The sequence below is a fragment of the Rhinopithecus bieti genome, unplaced genomic scaffold (genome assembly GCF_001698545.2).
Source record: "Rhinopithecus bieti isolate Rb0 unplaced genomic scaffold, ASM169854v2 scaffold_8675, whole genome shotgun sequence".
Lineage (NCBI taxonomy): Eukaryota > Metazoa > Chordata > Mammalia > Primates > Cercopithecidae > Rhinopithecus > Rhinopithecus bieti.
Window position 1 is genome coordinate 4,628,902 of NW_016806447.1, and position 20,663 is coordinate 4,649,564.

Below are 20,663 nucleotides of genomic sequence, written 5' to 3' on the forward strand. Positions count from 1 at the left end.
CCCCCCGCCCCGCCCCACCCCAGGAGGCTGCGGATTGAGTGACACGGCGCCGGGGCGGTCCACTGTCGGGAGCCGTGGCCCTGACAGTTCACGCCCTAAGGATGTAGCCCCGCTCGCAGTGCACACGAAGTCGCACGCCGCCGACCTCTGAGCGGGTCAGACGCCCTCGTGCTCTTTTTTTTTAGGGATAGAGTCCCCAAGTGGGTGCACGTGTTGATCGGAAAAGTGGTCCTGGAGCTGGAGCGCTTCCTGCCCCAGCCCTTTACCGGCGAGATCCGCGGCATGTGTGACTTCCTGAACGTCAGCCTGGCGGACTGCCTCCTAGTCAACCTGGCCTACGAGTCCTCCGCGTGAGTGCCCCAAGCCGGTGCGGAGTAACGCGGGGCTTGCTGGGGCCTCCTGACACAGACTAGCGGCAGGAGACATGTTTTCCGTGTGATAAAAACAGGGTGGTGCCTGCTTGCCCAGAAACTTCCAGTGCTTCCTCGTTGCCTTTCTGGGTAAATCTGAGCTGCAGATCGTAGGCTTCGAGAGGGAAAGCAACTTTTCCCACTCAGCATTGAACTTTCCCTCTGCCGGTAGCCCGGAGTTTTCTCTCCCCCAATCCAGGTAGCATCCTACTTTTAAAATTCTGCCCAAAGGCAGGGCGAGGTGGCTCACGCCTGTATTCCCAGCACTTTGGGAGGCCAAGGTGGGCAGATCACGAGGTTAGGAGTTCGAGACCAGCCTGGCCAACATAGTGAAACCCCGTCTAATTTTTTGATTAGCCAGGCGTGGTGGCGGGCGCCTGTAATCCTAGCTACTTAGGAGGTTGAGGCAGGAGAATCGCTTGAATCCGGGAGGTGGAGGTTGCAGCAAGCCGCTATCGCGCCACTGCACACCAGCCCTGGCAACAGTGCGAGACTCTGTCTCAAAAAAAAAAAAAAAAAAAATTCTGCTCAAAACGTACTTTTCCAGGAAGTTTTTGAAACTAAGCCTCCTCTCATCTGGACCCTTTAGTTAACTCAGTGGCCTTCCATCTCTATACTGGCAGTGGCTCATCTCTGCCTGTATTTGTTGCCCTGAATTTCTCCTTTCATGTGTGTCATGGCTGAAGTGTCTGTGTCCACCAGGGTTGGGGCGACAGGGAATGCTGCTCTAATAGGGCCAGCCAGTGTTTGGACCAGGAAGTGGGCATGATAAAATGTGCACCCAGGCTGGGCGTGGTGGCTCACGCCTGTAATCCCTGCACTTTGGGAGGCCCAGGCAGGTGAATCACCTGAGGTCAGGAGTTCAAGACCAGCCTGGCCAACATGGTGAAACCCTGTCTCTACTATTAATACAAAAAAATTACCCAGGCGTGGTGACGGGCACCTGGGAATCCCAGCTACTCGGGAGGCTCAGGCAGGAGAATCACTTGAACCCAGGAGGCAGAGGTTGCAGTGAGCTAAGATAGCGCTATTGCACTCCAGCCTGGGTGACAAAGCAGGATTCTGTATCAAAAAGAAAAAGAAAAAAGTGCACCCAGAAGTGAAAGCAACATGGAGTGTGTGGTTGATCCCAGGCAGAGTGCAGGGGACCACTAAAGGTTTATGGGCTCAGTAACAGGTTCTGGAATAAAGAGAGGTTTTGGCTTGGTTTCTCCCTTTAATACTTATTATTTTGCCACCAGACTAGCTTCATCTCGTAACCTCTTGTACATACTTAGAGCTTCTTGCTGCCTAAAGATGATGGGGGTAGAAAAGATCTTGGAATAATGAAACTTTACTGGCCCAGGCATTTTCCCAGAACACCTAGGCAGAGTAAGCTAAAAAGCACTGGGACTGCCTTCCTCTTCAGGAAATGCTTTCAGGCACAGAAAAGACACAGGCCTGCTAAATAACATGCCTTTCAGTTGAACTAAGTTATTATAATTTTACCACCTCCCTCCCCTACCTCCAACTTTTCCTATTTTAACTTACGGCTTTCTTAATGAAAATCACAAATCATTTTACCCTCATCTTTTGGAGTCACTATATTCAAACAGATTAAAGCAAAAGGTCCAGTAAAAACATTCTAACTTTTGGATTTGATACTAAGGTATTTATAGAATTGCCTGATAGAAAGCACCATTCAATTCCACTAGCATTAACAAAGGAAATGCTTTCTTCTCATGTTGGAAGTAAGCCTTATTGAATTAGAATAATACTAGCTACCCTTTATTGAGCCTACTGGGTGCCAGGTACTTCATGAACACAGCCCCGTGGGGCAGATGGTATCATCTGTTTTGTGATGTGGAAACCAAGCCTCAGAGGGGCCACCTTGCTGGAAGTCAGGTGGCTGGTGAGTGCTAAAAGCATGGGAATCTCCAGTTCGCTGCAGTGCCTCTCAAAGCAGAGCCTGTTTCCTCATTTGTCTCCCGTGCTTGTGCGCTGCTACATCACACCACAACATTTGGGCCTGATATGAAAGTATTGTTATCTTGCCAATTTTGAAAGATCGCCTTTGAGAGAGATTCTACAAACTCTGCTTTAGTACTTCCCATGTCTTACCAGTTCTCTCCCTGACCTGAACTCTTTGAAGTTAAACTCAGAAACGTTGGAGGGAGGCTGGGCACAGTGGCTCATGCCTCCTTTCCCAGCATTTTGGGAGGATAAGGTGGATGGATCTCTTGAGCCCAGGAGTTCGATACCAGGATCTGTTGAGCCCAGGAGTTTGATACCAGCCTGGGCAACATGGTAAAACCTTGTCTCTACAAAAAATACCACAAGATTAGCCAGACGTGGTGGCTTGCACCTGTGGTCCCAGATACTCAGGAGGCTGAAGTGGGAGGATCACTTGAGCCTGGGAAGTCAAGGCTGCAGAGAGCCGAGATTGTACCACTGCATTCCAGCCTGGGTGACAGAGACTCAAAAAAAATAAATAAATAAATAAAAACAGAAACCTTGGAGGGAATTAAAACTGACCAAGGTTCCATCTTTATTTTATTTTATTTTATTTATTTTTGAGATGGAGTCTCACTCTGTTGCTCAGGCTGGAGCGCAGTGGCGCGATCTTGGCTCACCACAACCTCCGCCTCCCGGGTTCAAGCGATTCTGCTCCCTCAGCCTCCCAAGTAGCTGGGACTACAGGCATGCGCCACCATGCCCGGCTGATTTTTGTATTTTTAGTAGAGACGGGGTTTCACTATGTTGGCCAGGCTGGTCTCAAACTCGTGACCACATGATCCATCCACCTTGGCCTCCCAAAGTGCTGGGATTACAGGCCTGAGACACCCTTCTGGTGCCTGGCACAAGTTTCCGCCTTTAAACAAACAAACAAACAAAAAGTAACACTTTTTCCTCCAATTATAAAAGTAGCATGTAATCATTGTAGAAAATCAGTAAATGTAGAAAAGTAAAAAAAGAAAGCTAACCACCATCCTGTTATTAAAAAATGACCAGAAAAACCCTCCAGGATGTTTTCTCTCAGTTTTGTTCATATGGATATACATATTTTTCCCCTGGTATTGGACATACTGTATATAAATATTTTGTAAATATTTTTTATAAATATGTAATATTTTTTCATGTACCATTAAATATTCTCAGAGAATATGGATACTTAACAAGCCTCCTCCTCTTTTCTCTCTATGAACTTCTGTTCATAGAGATTCCCCTTTTTAAAAATTATGATCTCTGTGCAAGGAGCTGGGAGAGAGACAGGAAAAGTGCCAAGTCCCTTAAGAGCCAGCCATTTTCCCAAGGGGACAAAATGAAACATTGGTGAAACAATGGTTTAGTGTTACTTTATTTGCTCTGAGGAATTAATATGTGGAGAGGTGAGCTTGAGCTGGCTTTGAATCATGTGTTAAATAGAATACATGCTGCCAAGCAGAGGAAAAAGCAGAGTTCACAGGTCTCCTGACCCCAGGATGGGTTAGTTTCACTGCAGATTTGGACTGAGGATGAAATTCTCACTTACTATGCTTATGATGCTCTGCATGTGTGCTAAGGGCAAAGACCCAAGAAACACTGAAGGAGCACAGATGAATTGTATCCAGTTGTGTTTTTCATCTTGAATTGTTAATCTATATTCTTACAAGCGTTGTAGCACATATGTCAGTCATAAGGAAGAAAAACTGTTTTACTTTGAGGATTTGTTTTACAAATGAAAAACTCCTTTTCTTTTTTTTCTTATTTGTCTTATTCATTCATGTTGGACTTTTCCCTTTTCTCAGATTCTGCACCAGTATTGTGGCTCAAGACTCCAGAGGCCACATTTACCATGGTCGGAATCTGGATTATCCTTTTGGGAATGTCTTACGCAAGTTGACCGTGGATGTGCAATTCTTAAAGAATGGGCAGGTATAGTCTATACTGTATAAGATAAGAAATCAGAAAGATTTGCAAACTCAAGTTAGCCATCATTTGGATGGCCTGCTAACTTAAGTGTGTTATCAATATAAGACACAAAAAAATCACACCCCTGGAAAAACAAAGGCAGAAGAGAGGTTTACATCAATTATGCTTATAGGAAGGACGGTCATTTATTATTTATTATTGAGTGTCTACTTAAAGAGGTCACCTAGTTTTCCATAGGGAAATCTCTTTTAGGGAGTGATCAATCATCCACTTATGCAGAGTCAGCTCTTTCCTCTGCTTTCCCATGCCCAGGTTGTTTCTGTAATATGGAGGGACTGGGTAGTGCAATGACTAGGAACACTCAACTTTGGGATCTGACAGTCCCAGGTTTGAATCTTGATTCTATCAGTTACTGTACTTCCTTTGTGAACCTGAGAAATTACTCATTCCCTAATTTTGCAGACTACAGCTCATGGAGGTGCGTAACTACTTTACTGAGATGGTTATAAATGTTAAATGAAGTAGTCTGTGTAAAGTTGTAGCCAAATAATAAATGGTCCTTCATTCTGCAAGTACGATTGACCCACACCACTTTCTTGTGTATGATCTTTAAAAAATTATACTTAGATGTTTTGTATATAGCATGGTTCCTTTAAAACTGTAATCTACTATATACTGTTGTCACTACGTAAACATTTAGAGAGACAGAATTAATCAGTGTTCATTGAGTACACAAAGCATGTTTTGCTGTAAAACAGAATACAGTGTGCAAGAGCCAGATTTTGGCTGTAAGGGCAAGGACTGTATTCCCTTTGTTCTTTGCATTTAGGGGTTGATTCACAAATACTAAAAACTCATTTACTAACTACTCAGTCATCTGCTTTTATAAACACTTTTTTTCTTTTTTTTTTTTTTTCTTTTTTTTTTTTTTTTTTTTTGAGGCGGAGTCTCGCTCTGTCGCCCGGACTGGAGTGCAGTGGCCGGATCTCAGCTCACTGCAAGCTCCGCCTCCCGGGTTTAGGCCATTCTCCTGCCTCAGCCTCCCGAGTAGCTGGGACTACAGGCGCCCGCCACCTCGCCCGGCTAGTTTTTGTATTTTTTAGTAGAGACGGGGTTTCACCGTGTTAGCCAGGATGGTCTCGATCTCCTGACCTCGTGATCCGCCCGTCTCGGCCTCCCAAAGTGCTGGGATTACAGGCTTGAGCCACTGCGCCCGGCCTAAACACTTTTTTTCATAAAAAATTTAAACAGTATAGAAATATTTAAAGTAAAAGTTTCTCTTTTCCAGTCCTATTCTTTACTTCACCACTATTAATAATTTGTTTTCTAGCTGAATTAGTTTGAAAATGATTTTAAGTGGTAATGATAATATAAATGCATAATAAATTCTCAAAGGAAATCTGCTAAATATTGTTTTATTACTGAATGATGGGATAATATTATTTATTATTTATTCATGTTTTTCTCCATTATTCTATAATGAGCTAATATTCTTATAAAGAGAGAAAGGAATAAATGCAATGAAAATAAATTATTTCAGCTGTTCTGAAACTCACTCTAATAGTTGTTTCTTCTTTTGTTTTTGTTTTTCCTGGAGTTCCCATGAAATAATCTGTAGAGAAATAGTCTGTAGAGGTAGTTTTACTCTCAGTACTCAGGTGACTGTTACTGAATATAGACAGTTTACTCTTGGTTATTGCTTTTCTATGGAGGACTCATGGCCAAGAAATTGTTTTATGAAATTAAGAACAGGTTATCCACAAAATAATTCATCTCTCATTCTTGTCTAGTGTTTGCAATCTTAGAAGTATTTTCGGCTGGGCACAATGGCTCACGCCTGTAATCCCAACACTTTGGGAGGCCAAGGCGAGCAAATCACTAGGTCAGGAGTTCAAGACCAGCCTGGCCAACATGGTGAAACCCCGTCTCTACTAAAACTACATACAAAAAAAAAAAAAAAATTAGCTGGGCATTTTGGTGGGTACCTGTAATCCCAGCTACTTAGGAGGCTGAGGCAGGGGAATCGCCTGAACCCGGGAGGCGGAGGTTGCAGTGAGCTGAGATCGCACCACTGCACTCTAGCCCAGTGACAGAATGAGACTCATCTCAACAACAACAACAACAAAAGTATTGTCATACACAGGACCTCATTCGATCCCCCCAGCAGCCCTGCGAAGCAGACATCAGTCAACATTTTTATCTTTACTTTCTAGATGAGGGAGCCTAACTTCACAGAGACTGACTTGCTCCAAATCACAAGGCAGAGACATGGCAGAGGTAGGGCCAGAACCCAGGCGTTGGGCCTACTGATAGTTTTCGTTGTCAAAGCTCAGCCTTAATTAGACTGTAAATTATTATTGTTATTATTATTACTGTTTTTATTTTTGAGACAGAGTCTCACTCTATCGCCCAGGCTGGAGTGCGGTGGCGCAATCTTGGCTCACTGCAACCTCTGCCTCCCGGGTTCAAGCAATTCTCCTGCCTCAGCCTCCCAAATAGCTGGGACTGCAGGAGGGTGCCACCACACCTGGCTAATTTTTGTATTTTTAGTAGAGATGGGGTTTCACTATGTTGGCTAGTCTTGAACTCCTGAGCTCAGATAATCCGTCTGCCTCAGCCTCCCAAAGTGCTGGGATTACAGGTTTGAGTCACTGCACCAGGCAATTAGGCTGTAACTTAAAATAACTTAAAATTCCCTGCTAAGGGTTTGTTTATGTTAACTGACTAGGCAGAAACAATTGGGAAGTACAAACAGAAGTAAAAACAGATTTTCAGAGCTGCAAGATAAAATATCTTACAAATTATATCTCGAAATTATTTATAATTATGTATGGTAATTGAAAACTATGATGTGATTTTTGATCTCATAACTTCAATTTTCTCAGCCCTTCAGGAGTGACCCTGAGGGTCACAGTGTCATGCAAATGAGGTGGCCGTATAATTACTTTTTATTTTCCACGTAATTACATTTGTAAGGGCTTGAGTAGTAAGGTAGACTTATTTCTACTTTACCACCATCCATGGAGATGAGGCACTCATGGAGGCCCTCAGTAAGTCTGAGGGCTGAGGTCATTTATAAAACTAAGGCCACTGCATTCTCCCTTGTAATTCAGCCACCTAAATTATTTTTATAAGCAGATAAGGTAAAAATAAATAATTAATTGAAAACATTACTGACCTAATTTTCTAAGGAAAATATCAATCTAGGACTATTTATTTCTTAAAACATAACAGTATTAGTTAACTTTTATCAAACAGTATGAGTCAGATACTGTTTTAAGTGCTTTTTTTTTTTTTGAGACAGAGTCTTGCTCTGTCACAAGCTGGAGTGCAATGGTGCCATCTCAGCTCACCGCAACCTCTACCTCCTGGGTTCAAGTGATTCTCCTGCCTTAGCCTCCCAAGTAGCTGGGACCACAGGTGCACGCCACCACAGCCAGCTAATTTTTGTATTTTTGGTAGAGATGGGGTTTCGTCATGTTGGCCAGGCTGGTCTCAAATTCCTGGCCTCAAGTGATCTGCCTGCCTCGGCCTCCCAAAGTGCTGGGATTACAGGCGTGAGCCACCACGCCTGGCCAAAGTACTTCTCTGAAAAATAAAATTTGGTATCAGAAATAACTGATAATGGCTAGCTGTGGTGACTCATACCTGTAATCCCAGCACTTTGAGAAGTCAATACAGAAGGATTACTTGAGCCCAGGAGTTTGAGACCAGCCTGGGCCACATAGGGAGACCCTGTCTCTAGGAAAACCAAAAAAAAAAAAAAAAAAAAAAAATGTATATGTGTGTGTGTGTGTGTGTATGTATACATATATGTCAGGTTTGGTGGCATGCGCCTGTGGTCCCAGCTAGTTGGAAAACTGAGGTGGGAGGATCACTTGAGCCCAGGAGGTCGAGGCCGCAGTGAATTGTGATTGCACCATTGCACTCCAGGCTCGGTGACATATAGAGGTTGATTTTTCTCCTGCAGGTTACATAGTGGTATCTTGCAATCACTGGAGCTCATGACCTTAATTTAAAGTGGGGGTGATGCCTATAATTCATGGGATAGTTGTGAGGATTAAATGAAAGAGCTATGTAAAAGGATTTTTAAATATTTAAAATTTAAACGTGATTTTTATTGGTGAACAGTCCCACTTGTTTCTCCTAACATCACAGAGCTTATAAAATATGTGATATTTATCTCTTATAATCAAATCAAAACAAGTTTTATTTTATTTTATTTTGAGACAGAGGTTTGCTCTTATTGCCCAGGCTGGAGTGCGATGGCGCTTTTTCGGTTCACCGCAACCTCCACCTCCCAGGTTCAAGCGATTCCCCTGCCTCAGGCACCCTAGTAGCTGGGATTACAGGCATGCCCCACCACGCCCGACTAATTTTGTATTTTTAGTAGGGTCAGGGTTTCCCCATGTTGGTCAGGCTGGTCTTGAACTCGTGACCTCAGGTGTTCCACCCACCTCGGCCTCCCAAAGTGCTGGGATTACAGGTGTGAGCCGCTGCGCCCAGCTTCAAAACAAGTTTTAAAGTAAGACTCCACTTGCTACTTCTAGGATGGGGCTTCTTAACCTGCTTTGTGCACCCCTTTGGTGAATAATGTTTTATAAATACATAAAATAAAACGTGTGATTACAAAGAAAATCAGTTGTGTTGAAAACAGCCATTTCAATGTTATACTTTTTCTTAACACATTAAATAGTAAGGTTTAGCAATGGGTCTAATAACTACCATGATTTCAAAGTAGTAAATTATGGACAGTGTTTCAAAATATCTGCAGCCAACATTGTGTATGTGAAAAAACCTGTGATTTCTACTAGTGACAAAATTATAGGCACCACTATGATTGCGTGATTTATTGCATGCGTTCATTACAGAAGGAATTAGATTTCAGTTGGAGGTTAGTGAAAATAAAGATGCATCTTTTTTTTTCCCATCCAAGGTCACAAATCTACTAAAATCGTATCTATGGACCACGCTCCCCTACCCCAGCTTAAGGTTAAGAACCTCTGTCTTAGAAGGCTATTTCAGAGTTTTATTCTATTTTGTTGGAATTATTTTTTAAAAATCCAGAAAACTGTGGGGCAAAACAGATGATTTCAGTGTATTTGATTGGAATGGTGAAATGATCCATGTATCTCTTGATTTCAGATTGCATTCACAGGAACTACTTTTATTGGCTATGTAGGATTATGGACTGGCCAGAGCCCACACAAGTTTACAGTTTCTGGTGATGAACGAGGTAATCAAAACAAACTCCTGTGTAAGTTTAGCTACATTATTGTTCAGTTCTATCCAAGCACTTCCTTCACTCGCCCAACAGAACATACAGAACACCCACTATGTGGCAGGGACTTCCATCCTAGTGGGGGAAAATAGACAGTATGCGTGGAAGCAATGAAGATGATTTCAGGTAGCAATAAGTGCTGCAAAGAAAGCAAAATAGGAAGCTGTGATAGAGAGTGAAGGAGGAGGTGGAGTGGTTAGTACAGGTCAGAGGGTCAGAGAAGGCCTGATCCATGTGATCCTGGAGCTAGTTCTACAGAAGCCAGGGGAAGACCATTTCTGGTGGACTTACCGCAAGGACGAAGGCCGTAGGTAGTAATAATAAGCTTGGTGGATTTCAGAAGCCAAAGAAAGTCAGTGTGGTTATAGCATGGAGTAAGTGGGTAGTGACGTTAGAAGTGAAGAAGAAGCTGAGGGCATGGTGCAGGGCCACAGTGAAGAGTATGGATTTTAAGCATAATGGAAGCTGTAGGGGGATTGTAGGCCAGGGAGTGAACAGATGTGATTTATATTTTTAACTATTACTTTTGCTGCTCTGTAGAGATTGGATTGTGTTAGGTTGAGATGGAAGCAGAAGACCATTTGGAAACTACTGTGATCATCTAGGGGATATATGATGCTGTTATACAAGCAACATTTGTAAAGCACTTTCTGGTTTACCATGCACATCTTCACATGTCTTCTTCTTAGACCCTCACAACAGTCCTGTTGGGCAGGGCTGTTATTTTTAACTCCATTCGTTAGGCAGAGAAGGACATAGGCTGTGAGATGAAATGACAGCTAGTAGTGGGAGAGGAAGTTCTCAGATTGCTCTCCTGGGTCCTGACCCAATTGCTCTGTTCATTGACATTCCCACTGCCATTCCCCAGATCTCAGGGGAACACCATTTAGTTCCACAGTATGTGGGAAACCTAGAGATAAGTGAGCTCTGTGTCTGTCCTCAGTGTGCAGCTGAATCAAGGAGAAGGATATATACAAGGAGTATCTTAAAGTTTAGTGTTGCTCATCTGATGAACCCTGATTGACTTCATGGTGTTGTTTTTTTGGGTTTTTTGTTTGGTTTGGTTTGGTTTGGTTTTGTTTTGTTTTGAGACAAAAACTGTTGCCCGGGCTAGAGTGCAGTGGGCGATCTTGGCTCACTACAACCTCTGCCTTCCGGGCTTTAGTGATTCTCGTGCCTCAGCTTCCTGAGTAGCTGGGATTACAAGACGTGCCACCATGCCCAGCTAATTTTTGTATTTTTGGTAGAGATGGGTTTTCACCATGTTGGCCAGGCTGATCTCAAACTCCGAACCTCAGGTGATCCACCCACCTTGGCCTCCCAAAGTGCTGGGATTACAGGTGTGAACCACAGCTCCCGGCCAGTGTGGTTGTTTATTCTTCACTTTTTACATAAGGCTTTACCGGGAAGATGATGATTGAGTATATATCAGTGTCCACAGTAAACAATTATTTATCCTAATGTATTTCTTCCATATTTTCTCACTCCCTAAGTCTTATCAGCTCTGACAGCAGAACTAGACTGTACATGTCCATTCTCTCTACCTTCACTGCTGAACTAGCCCACATCACACCTGTACTGCCTGATCAACCCACCTGATCTCCTTGCTACTATTTTTACCTTCCTGTAATTCTTTCCCTACCCAGCAACTAGAATGGTCAGGTTGTTCCCCTGCGTAAAACCTATTGTGACAGATATGGCATGATTTCAATTATATGTGAAATCTCCAAGTTTGAACTCATAGAAGCAGAGAGTAGAATGGTGGTTGCTATGCACTGGGGAAAAAGGGAAATGGTCAAAGGGTACAAAGTTTCAGTTAGACAGGAGGAATAAGTTCTGGTGATCCACACAGCAAGGTGACTACAGTTAACAATCATGTATTATATATTTCAAAATTGCTAGAGTGGGTTTTTAAAAAATTAATTTTGTTATTGATACACATTACAGGTGCATATTTCGGGAGCACATGTGATAATGTGTTAAATTCATATAATCACAGAGATGCAAATCACATTTTTATTTCTCTGAATGATTAATGATGTGGAATATCTTTTCATGTGCTTACTGGCCATTTGTATATCTTCTTTGGAGAAATGTCTATTCAAGTCCTTTGTCCAGTTTTTTTTGTTTGTCTGTTTGTTTTGAGACAGCGTCTCACTGTCTCAAATCACACATTCATAAACGCACTATCATGTATGCATGATCTGATTGTGATATGTGTTACTTTAAATATTTGTCTTTTCTTTACAATAGAAACAGTCAAATTCTAACTATTTTTTGGTGGGGGCTCGTTAAAAAATTTAAAAAAAATTTTTTTTTTTTTAGTAGAAACAAAGTCTCACTATATTACCCCGGCTGGTCTCAAACTCCTGAGCTCATGCAGTCCTCCTGCCTCGGCTTCCTGAAGTGCTGGGATTATAGGAATGAGCCACTGCACAAGGCCTGGGGTTTTTTTTTTTTTTTTTTTTTTTCTTTGTTTTCTTAAGACAGAGTCTTACTCTATTACCCAGGCTGGAGTACAGTGGTGGGATCTTGGCTGACTGCAGCCTCAATCTCCTAGGCTCAAGTTATCCTCCCACCTCAGCCTTCTGAGTAGCTGGGACTACAGGCATGTGCCATCATGCCTGGCTAATTTTTGTAATTTTTGTAGAGGTAGGGTTTTGCCATGTTGCCCAGGCTGGTCTAAAACTCCTGGGCACAAGTGATCCACCCACCTTGATCTCCCAAAGTGCTGGGATTACAGGCATAAGCCACTATACCTGGCCAATAGTAGCCATCTTAATGGGTGTGAGGTGGCATCTCATTGTAGTTTTCATTGCATTTCTCTAATGATTAATGATATGGAATATCTTTTCATGTGCTTACTGGCCATTTGTATATCTTCTTTGGAGAAACGTCTATTCAAGTCCTTTGCCCATTTTTTTTTTTTTGTTTTAAGATAGAGTCTCACTCTGTCACTCAGGCTGGAGGGCAGTGACTCAATCACAGCTCACTGCAGCCTTGACCAACAGCGTTCAAGCAATCCTCCTGCCTCAACCTCCCCAGAAGCTGGGACTACAGGCATGTGCCACCATGCCTGGTAATTTTTAAATTTTTTGTAGAGATGGGTTTCATTATTTTCCCCAGGCTGGTCTAAAACTCCTGGGCTCAAGCACTTCTCCCACCTGGTCCTCCCAAAGTGTTGGGATTATAGGCGTGAGCCAACACATCTGGTCCTTTGCCCATTTTTTAATTGGAATGTTTATTTTGTTGAATTTTAGGAGTTCTCTAAATACTCTAGATAGTAATCCCTTATTGTTGCAAATATTTTCTCTCAATCTGAATTGCCTTTTACTCTGTTGATACTGTCTTGTTTTTTTGAGACAAGAGTCTCGCTCTGTCACCCAGGTTGGAGTGCAATGGCCTGATCTTGGCTCACTGCAACCTCTGCCTCCCGGGTTCAAGCAATTCTCCTGCCTCAGCCTCCCAAGTAGCTGGGATTACAGGCTCCTGCCACCATGCTCGGCTAATTTTTGTATTTTTGGTAGAGACAGGGTTTCACCATGTTGGTGAGGCTGGTCTTGAACTCCTGACCTCAGGGGATTCACCCACCTCGGCCTCCCAAAGTGCTGGGATTACAGGCATGAGTCACCGCGCCTGGCCGATACTGTCTTTTAATGCACAGAATTTTAAAAATTTTTTGTGAAATTCAATTTGTCCATTTTTTTCTTGTATTGCCATTACTTACCCTTGAATGAAAATTTTGTTTGGCAATGAATCCCCTAACAGACTTTTAAAAGTTGTCCAAAATAATTTTGGGAAATGATTGCAAATTTGTATTTTTTTAAATGTGAGCACAAATCACAGGTGTGGAAGATTCACGTTCTCTATGTTCTTCCTAATATTTATTAAGACACCACCCTTGACAGCTACATAATTTTATTTTGTCTGGTGTAATTAATAGAATTATTTCCCTTCACATAATTATCATTGTATCCTGGTACAAAAGATTCTGCTTTCAAAACTTGAGTGAATATCTATATTCCCTTGCTAAAATGACATATCTGTTGCATGTGTGTATATACACACACACACATATATAACATATATACTCAACTTGGCAGATAAAGGCTGGTGGTGGGAGAATGCTATCGCTGCCCTGTTTCGGAGACACATTCCGGTCAGCTGGCTGATCCGTGCTGTGAGTATATTTAATGTGGAGCCCTCCTTAACTCCACTTCCACCTTCTAGACTGTTCTGTGTCATTTAACAATGTTGCTTTTAATGTAAGGAGCTCCTTAAAAGAAGAAGCATCTAAATGTTTGCAAAGAGCATATAAACCTTTTTGATAAATGTCAAAGATAAAGCCAGACACTAGTTAAAGTGGTAAGGACAGATTGTAATCAGTATAAGCTATTGCAGTAAGGAAGAGTCCAGTGTGAACTGAGTTCAACTTTGGTTTGTGCAGAGGTGATGGGTATTTTAAAAGGAGGTGAGGGAACAGGAGCTTAGGAGAATCAGAAAAGTGAAAAGTGGAAAGGAGGTGTTGGTTCATGTGAAACCAATTTGAGTTTGCTAACTAGAACTTAGAAGTTACGCTCCAGGCTGGGCACGGTGGCTCGCACCTGTAATCCCACTTTGGGAGGCCGAGGCGGGCAGATCTTGAGGTGAGGAGATCAAGACCATCCTGGCTAACACAGTGAAACCCTGTCTCTACTTAAAATACAAAAAATTAGCCGGGCGTAATGGCGGGCGCCTGTAGTCCCAGCTACTCGGGAGGCTGAGGCAGGAGAATGGCATGAACCTGGGAGGTGGAGCTTGCAGTGAGCCGAGATCGCGCCACTGCACTCCAGCCTGGTCGATAAGAGCGAAACTCTGTCTCAAAAAAAAAAAAAAAAAAGGAAAAGAAGTTTTGCTCCTACCCTCCCACAGAACCAGGGAGACAGGGGCCCTACCTTCAGGTGTTGGCTGGAACAAATGTCAAATTCTTTTGACAGCCTGAAGTTTTCTCAGACAGGCACTTTAAGGGGACTTAGTCATCTGAGAGACGTGGCCTTGAGCTGTTAGAAACTATTAGTATTTGTTCGAGTCTTTATAAGCCAGGGTCAAGATGTAATAGAGAAGAGGGCTCAGAGGAGCCTGGCTAGAGTTTGGTCAAGGAGAGAATCTTTGTCACAGGCCAGAGTTTTCCACAATAGCTGATTGAGATAGGAGATAATATTATGCTCTTCTACAGAGACAGATGTACTTCTCCATTTGCAAATATCCAAACTAGCAAAGCAAATGCATTAGAAGGTAGCTATGCACACAATAAAAGGAACATCTGCTCTACAAGAACCTATTAAAATGTGCTGGTTTCCAGGCCACATCTACGGTAGTCTTCCCTTATTCTTGGTTTCTGTTACCCACAGTCAACTGTGGTCCAGAAATATGAAATGGAAAATTCCAGAAATAATTCATCATTTTTAAATTGCACAATATTCTGAATAGTGGGATGAAATCAGTCACCTAGTAATTGTCTCAATTATCAGACTGTCACTGCATCTCAGTGCTTGTGTTCAAGGAACCCTTATCGTACATAATAATTTGCCACAAAGTGCAAGAATAGAGATGCCGGCAACTTGGGTATGACAAAGAGAAGCTGTAAGGTGCTTCCTTTAAGTGAAAATGAAACGGCATTGTTTGTCCAGGATGATACCTGAGATTTGTCGTCTCAGGGCCACAGAAAACTAGAGTGCAGACACACCAGAGTGAGGTTAAGAGTGGAAGTTTAATAGGCGAAAGAAAGAGAAGAGCTCTCTGCAGCAAAGAGAGGTCCCAAAAAAATGAGTTCCACGGGGAAATGCAGGAGGTTTTATGGATGAGCTTGAGGAGGCGGTATCTGATTTACATAGGGCAGGAAAGATTGGTTGAACCAGGTGTACCATTTGCATAGGGCACGAAAAGCTGTCTTCCCCCACCCTAATCTTTTATTGTGCAGATGGATTCTCTACCTGGCTGGTGCCATGTTGCCTGCTTCTTTACTGTACACATGGTGACAAAGAAAAGGGAAGATGGGCGGGGTGCTGTGGCTCACCTGTAATCCCAGCACTTTGAGAGGCCGAGGCGGGTGGATCACCTGAGGTCAGGAGTTGATGAAACCCTGTTTCTACTAAAAATACAAAAATTAGCCGGGTGTAGTGGCGGGGGCCTGTAATCCCAGCCTCTTGGGTGGCTGAGGCAGGAGAATCACTTGAATTCAGGAGGCAGAGGTTGCAGTGAGCCGAGATCGCACCACTGCACTCCAGCCTGGGCGACACAGCAAGACTCTGTCTCCAAAAAGAAAGAAAAAAGCAGGGAAGATGGAGCCTCCATTTTGAACATGCCTGGCTCCCAGGTAGCCCTTTTCTGTTGGCACAGCTGCTGGCATTCACCTGTGCAAGCTTCCAGCTTGCTTATATCTATGTTTGCAGTTCCATTTTTCAGGCTGCTCTTTGTTAGAAAAGAATAACTTCTTGGGCTACTTTTTGTTAGAAAGGAAGCCTTGCCAAGGACTCTTTTACCCTATCTGCCTAAATAATTTATTTCTATCTCCTGTATCAAAAAGGTAAAAGTTCTTGGTAAGCAAACAAAAAAATCCTTATGCTGAGGTTGCCATGTTCTCTGGTAAGGACGAATCTGCTGAGTGTGATGGTGCTTGCCTGCAGTCCCAGACACTCAGGAGGCTGAGGTGGGAGGATCCCTTCTGCCCAGGAGTTCAGGTCTAACAGACAACATATTGAGACCCCACGTCTGCAAAGAAGTAAATAAATAAAATAACGAAAGAAACCTCTGGGACCTAAACTAAAAAAAAAAAAAGGAAAGAAAGAAGAAAGAAACCCCATGTCTATTAGCAGTCACTGCCCATTCCCTCCATTTCCTGAGATGGATGAGGCATTTGCACTCCCTGACTTTGTCACCTGGGTAAAATAAGTCACCACTGCCTTCATTATTTTTTATTGATGTTCTTTTGCTTTGTTGTCACAGGTTAGAGGCAATGAATTTTATGGTAGTTGGGGGATGATATGGGCAACATAAGCAAACTAATATTTCATTACTCCTATTACCGCTGCAAAGGCCTGGGGAAAATTTCCTCTTTGCCCTCTGAAGGTTCACTGAAAAGTCAACTTACAAAAGGCAGATTAATTGGAGAAAAGGCATACAAATTTATTTAACATGTACATGACATAGGAGTCTCCAGAATGAAGACCCAAAGATACAGGGGACATTGTCCAGTTTTATGCTTAGGTTTAACAAAGTGTGGAATGCCATGTAGAAATATGATTGGACAAAAAGGTAGATCCAGTGCTAATAAATGGAGTGGGGAAACCCAGCTAGGCCTGTCTGTCTAGATTCTTCTTGGCCTCTCTGACCATACATTTCCTTCTTCTGAGTACAGGGCAGGATCCTCTCTGGAAAGGGATCATATGACCTACAGTCAAACAAGTTAGGACAGATCATTTCTTTCTTTTTTTTTTTTTTTTTGAGACAGGGTCTCACTCTGTCGCCCAGGCTGGAGTGCAGCGGCGCAATCTCGGCTCACTGCAACCTTCACTTCCTGAGTTCAAGCAATGCTCCCACCTCAGCCTCCCTGAGTAGCTAAGTATAAGGCAAGAAAACTCTACAAAGCCTGCCATGGGTTTTGTAGAGTTTTCTTGCCTTATACTTATTGCTGTTAGGGTTTATGGTGCTGAATGATGGAGCCTTTGCAGATACCAATATCTTGAATTGTTCTTTTATTTGACCCTATCACCACCTCCACCCTTGACAGTGTGCCCTGGCAATATCCAGGATGGGTGAGCATACAATGTACTTCCTTTAAAACATGGCAGCAGAATGGTTGTGAAGGTGGAGACAGGAAGAGCAGGCCCTCCACCGAAGGATATTCTTGAGCAGATCAGCTCTGGGAAGGAGCCCATATGGAATCTGAAGATTTGGGGAGTGATCCCCTTAAGTATCCTTGCCACAGGCCTTTGGAAGTCTTCCTGGGCCCTCAGGGCGTCTGAACACCTATTAAGCTCAGGGCCCTAATGTAGCGCATGCTCTTTCATCCCCAAGCCTTTGCCAGTCTAGTCCATCAAACTAGAACCCTCCTCCCCACTGCCACTCCTCACCCTGCAACCACCACTTTCACCACTCACTTGTGTTTGTCTCTTTGGCTTCAATTCATGTGATGCTTCCCTGCAGTACTTCTTCCACTGCCTTTGGTGAGGATGGGTCCCCTACGGTGACATCCATAGCATCTTCTCCTATGTGAACACTCATTACACTGTGTCACCATTGGCTATTGACTTTTCTGCCTTCCTCAGAGGTTTGGGGAGAGAATAGGACCAGTCAACTCATTCACTGCTCTATCCCCACACCAGCACAGTGCCTGGCACAGAGTAGGTATTCAAGAAAACCCTGTTGAAATAATAAATGAATGACGAAGCATGAGGAGTCCTTTGTGAGGGCGATCTGCCTGGAGAGCACACAGCCCGTGTTTGCTGAGCCAGGCCTAGGACTTGTCAACAGTTCTCTCCTCCTGTCAGAAATTCCTGCTGCTCCTGGCACCCCCTTTGAAGCTGAAATTTCTTCCGTCTTAGGAGCCCTGATTGCAAGAGGATAAGGTCAGAGCAGATCAAGGTGATAGTCATGACATAACGTATCAGGAGAATGTGCTTTGGATCATTTTTGCATCATCTGGTATGGACCCAGCTGCAGGTGAGGTTGCTCATGCAAGTTCTTCTTTTTGTTCAGACCCTGAATGAGTCAGAAAACTTCGAAGCAGCTGTTAGCAAGTTGGCCAAGACTCCCCTCATTGCTGATGTTTATTACATTGTTGGTGGCACATCCCCCCAGGAGGGGGTGGTCATCACAAGGAACAGAGATGGCCCAGCAGACATTTGGCCTCTAGATCCTTTGAATGGAGCGTAAGTAGAACTGAAACCTCTGGTCATTCTGTATCAAATAATCATGTTTTTAACTTGGTGGAATGAGGGGTATTTAAAATTTGTTCATATGTCTCCTTTGCTATGTCGTAAATTGTCGTGGATAAGACAAGATGATGTGCTCTGTTATAGATGGTTCCGAGTTGAGACAAATTACGACCACTGGAAGCCAGCACCCAAGCAGGATGACCGAAGGTAGGCTGCTACGTGCTTTCTGGTTTGCAGTGTTTTCTTGTGGTCAGGAGAATATGCCCATTCTGTCGCAGGAACCGGCAAGACCTACGGGTGCCATCCTCTCCCAAAAAATGTACCTGGGCCCCTTCACCAGTGCCTTGGCTGGGAAGGGAGTGTTGTGCGGAGGAAAGCAATGGGCAGAGCCTCTCAGCAGCTGGGCGGGTGTTGGGAGGGTCTCAGGGTAAGGAGCCCTAGAGCCCACCACCAGCTCTGCTAATGACTCACTGGGTGGCTCTCGGGCCTCTGTTTACCCATCTGTAAAATGAAAGCAAAGGGCCAGGTTCATGGTCTTCTAGGCAAGATATTTTTAGAAGGAGATGATTTCCCTTATTTAAATAATAAACCAGTCAAGGGTTTTTATTGTCCCTTCAAGTTGTAAACATTCTATAATTATAAGTCAGCACAGTTCCAAAGTGCAGGTAGCTATATATGTTGCCTTGGCTTTACTGCCCCACAAGTTTGGCCACTGTTCAGTTCTGCAGCCACACATTTTCATCATCCCAGCTTTCTTGAGCAGATGGTGCCAACCGTCCCAGCTGCTGGATGAATTCCGCCATGGTGAGCTGGGCCTCAGCAGGAAACAGGCTTGGGGCCAGAATCTGTTTTGGAGAAAGGGAGATAATGAGACTAGAGCTTGCATTGTGCCTCACAAAAATGACAGCTGATGGGCTTCAGTGCTTGTTGAAGTGCCAGGTGACCTTCGACCATTGTCCTTACAGAACACCTGCCATCAAGGCCCTTAATGCTACCGGACAAGCAAACCTCAGCCTGGAGGCACTTTTCCAGGTAACTTGTGTCACAGGGTCGCGCTTACCCAGGATGTTTGGTGTTTTGTTAATAGTGAATATGAAAAACTCCATGAAATCCTCTGGTAGGTGAAAATGTTAGGGTAAAAATTTTATTTGGTTGAAATCATTTATTAAAAGTGGTGGCTCACGCCTGTAATCCCAGCACTTTGTGAGGCCAAGGCGGGCAGATCACGAGGTCAGGAGATCGAGACCATCCTGGCTAACACGGTGAAACCCCATCTCTACTAAAAATACAAAAAATTAGCCAGGTGTGGTGGCGGGCACCTGTGGTCCCAGCTACTCGGGAGGCTGAGGCAGGAGAATGGTGTGAACCGGGAGGCGGACCTTGCAGTGAGCCAAGATTGCGCCACTGCACTCCAGCCTGGGTGACAGAGCAAGAGTCCGTCTCAAAAAAAAAAAGTTATATGCTTCTATATAAGTTAAAATGTCCATCTGCACCAAAGTTTTTCTTTATGTTAAAAAGAAAAAGGCATAGTTGTAATATATGTTCATTATTTAAAAGAAAAAAAGAGAAAGAATTAAAAAGTCAGGCCGGGTGCAGTGGCTCACACCTGTAATCCCAGCACTTTGGGAGGTCAAGGCAGGAGGATCACTTGAGGTCAGGACTTGGAGACCAGCCTGGCCGACATGGTGAAACCCTGTCTCTACTAAAAATGTAGAAACTAGCCAGGCATGGTAGTGTGTGCCTGTAATCCCAGCTACACGGAAGGCTGAGGCAGGAGAATCGGTTGAACCCAGAGGTGGAGGTTGCAATGAGCCAAGATCATGCCACTGCACTGTAGCCTAGGTGAAACGGCAAGACTCCGACTCAAAAAAAAAAAGTCACGCCGCGCGCGGTGGCTCAAGCCGGTAATCCCAGCACTTTGGGAGGCCGAGACGGGCGGATCACAAGGTCAGGAGATCGAGACTACCCTGGCTAATACGGTGAAACCCCGTCTCTACTAAAGAATACAAAAAACTAGCCGGGCGACAAGGCGGGCGCCTGTAGTCCCAGCTACTTGGGAGGCGGAGGCAGGAGAATGGCGTAAACCTGGAGGCGGAGCTTGCAGTGAGCTGAGATCTGGCCACCGCACTCCAGCCTGGGCGACAGAGCGAGACTCCGTCTCAAAAA

General features: G+C 43.9%; 1 protein-coding gene across 3 annotated transcripts in view; it reads left to right on the forward strand.

The window, feature by feature from the left end:
- Positions 1–20,663, forward strand: part of NAAA (N-acylethanolamine acid amidase) — a 33,772-nt gene that overhangs the window by 1,245 nt on the left and 11,864 nt on the right. For 2 of the 3 annotated variants that reach the window (XM_017876584.1, XM_017876583.1), the window contains exons 2-8: positions 186–350; positions 4,178–4,304; positions 9,447–9,537; positions 13,686–13,762; positions 18,319–18,491; positions 18,642–18,704; positions 19,463–19,529. In XM_017876584.1, the coding sequence (XP_017732073.1) occupies positions 186–350; positions 4,178–4,304; positions 9,447–9,537; positions 13,686–13,762; positions 18,319–18,491; positions 18,642–18,704; positions 19,463–19,529 (763 nt within the window). The remainder of the gene's footprint in view (positions 1–185; positions 351–4,177; positions 4,305–9,446; positions 9,538–13,685; positions 13,763–18,318; positions 18,492–18,641; positions 18,705–19,462; positions 19,530–20,663) is intronic. The other variant, XM_017876585.1, reaches the window with a different exon arrangement.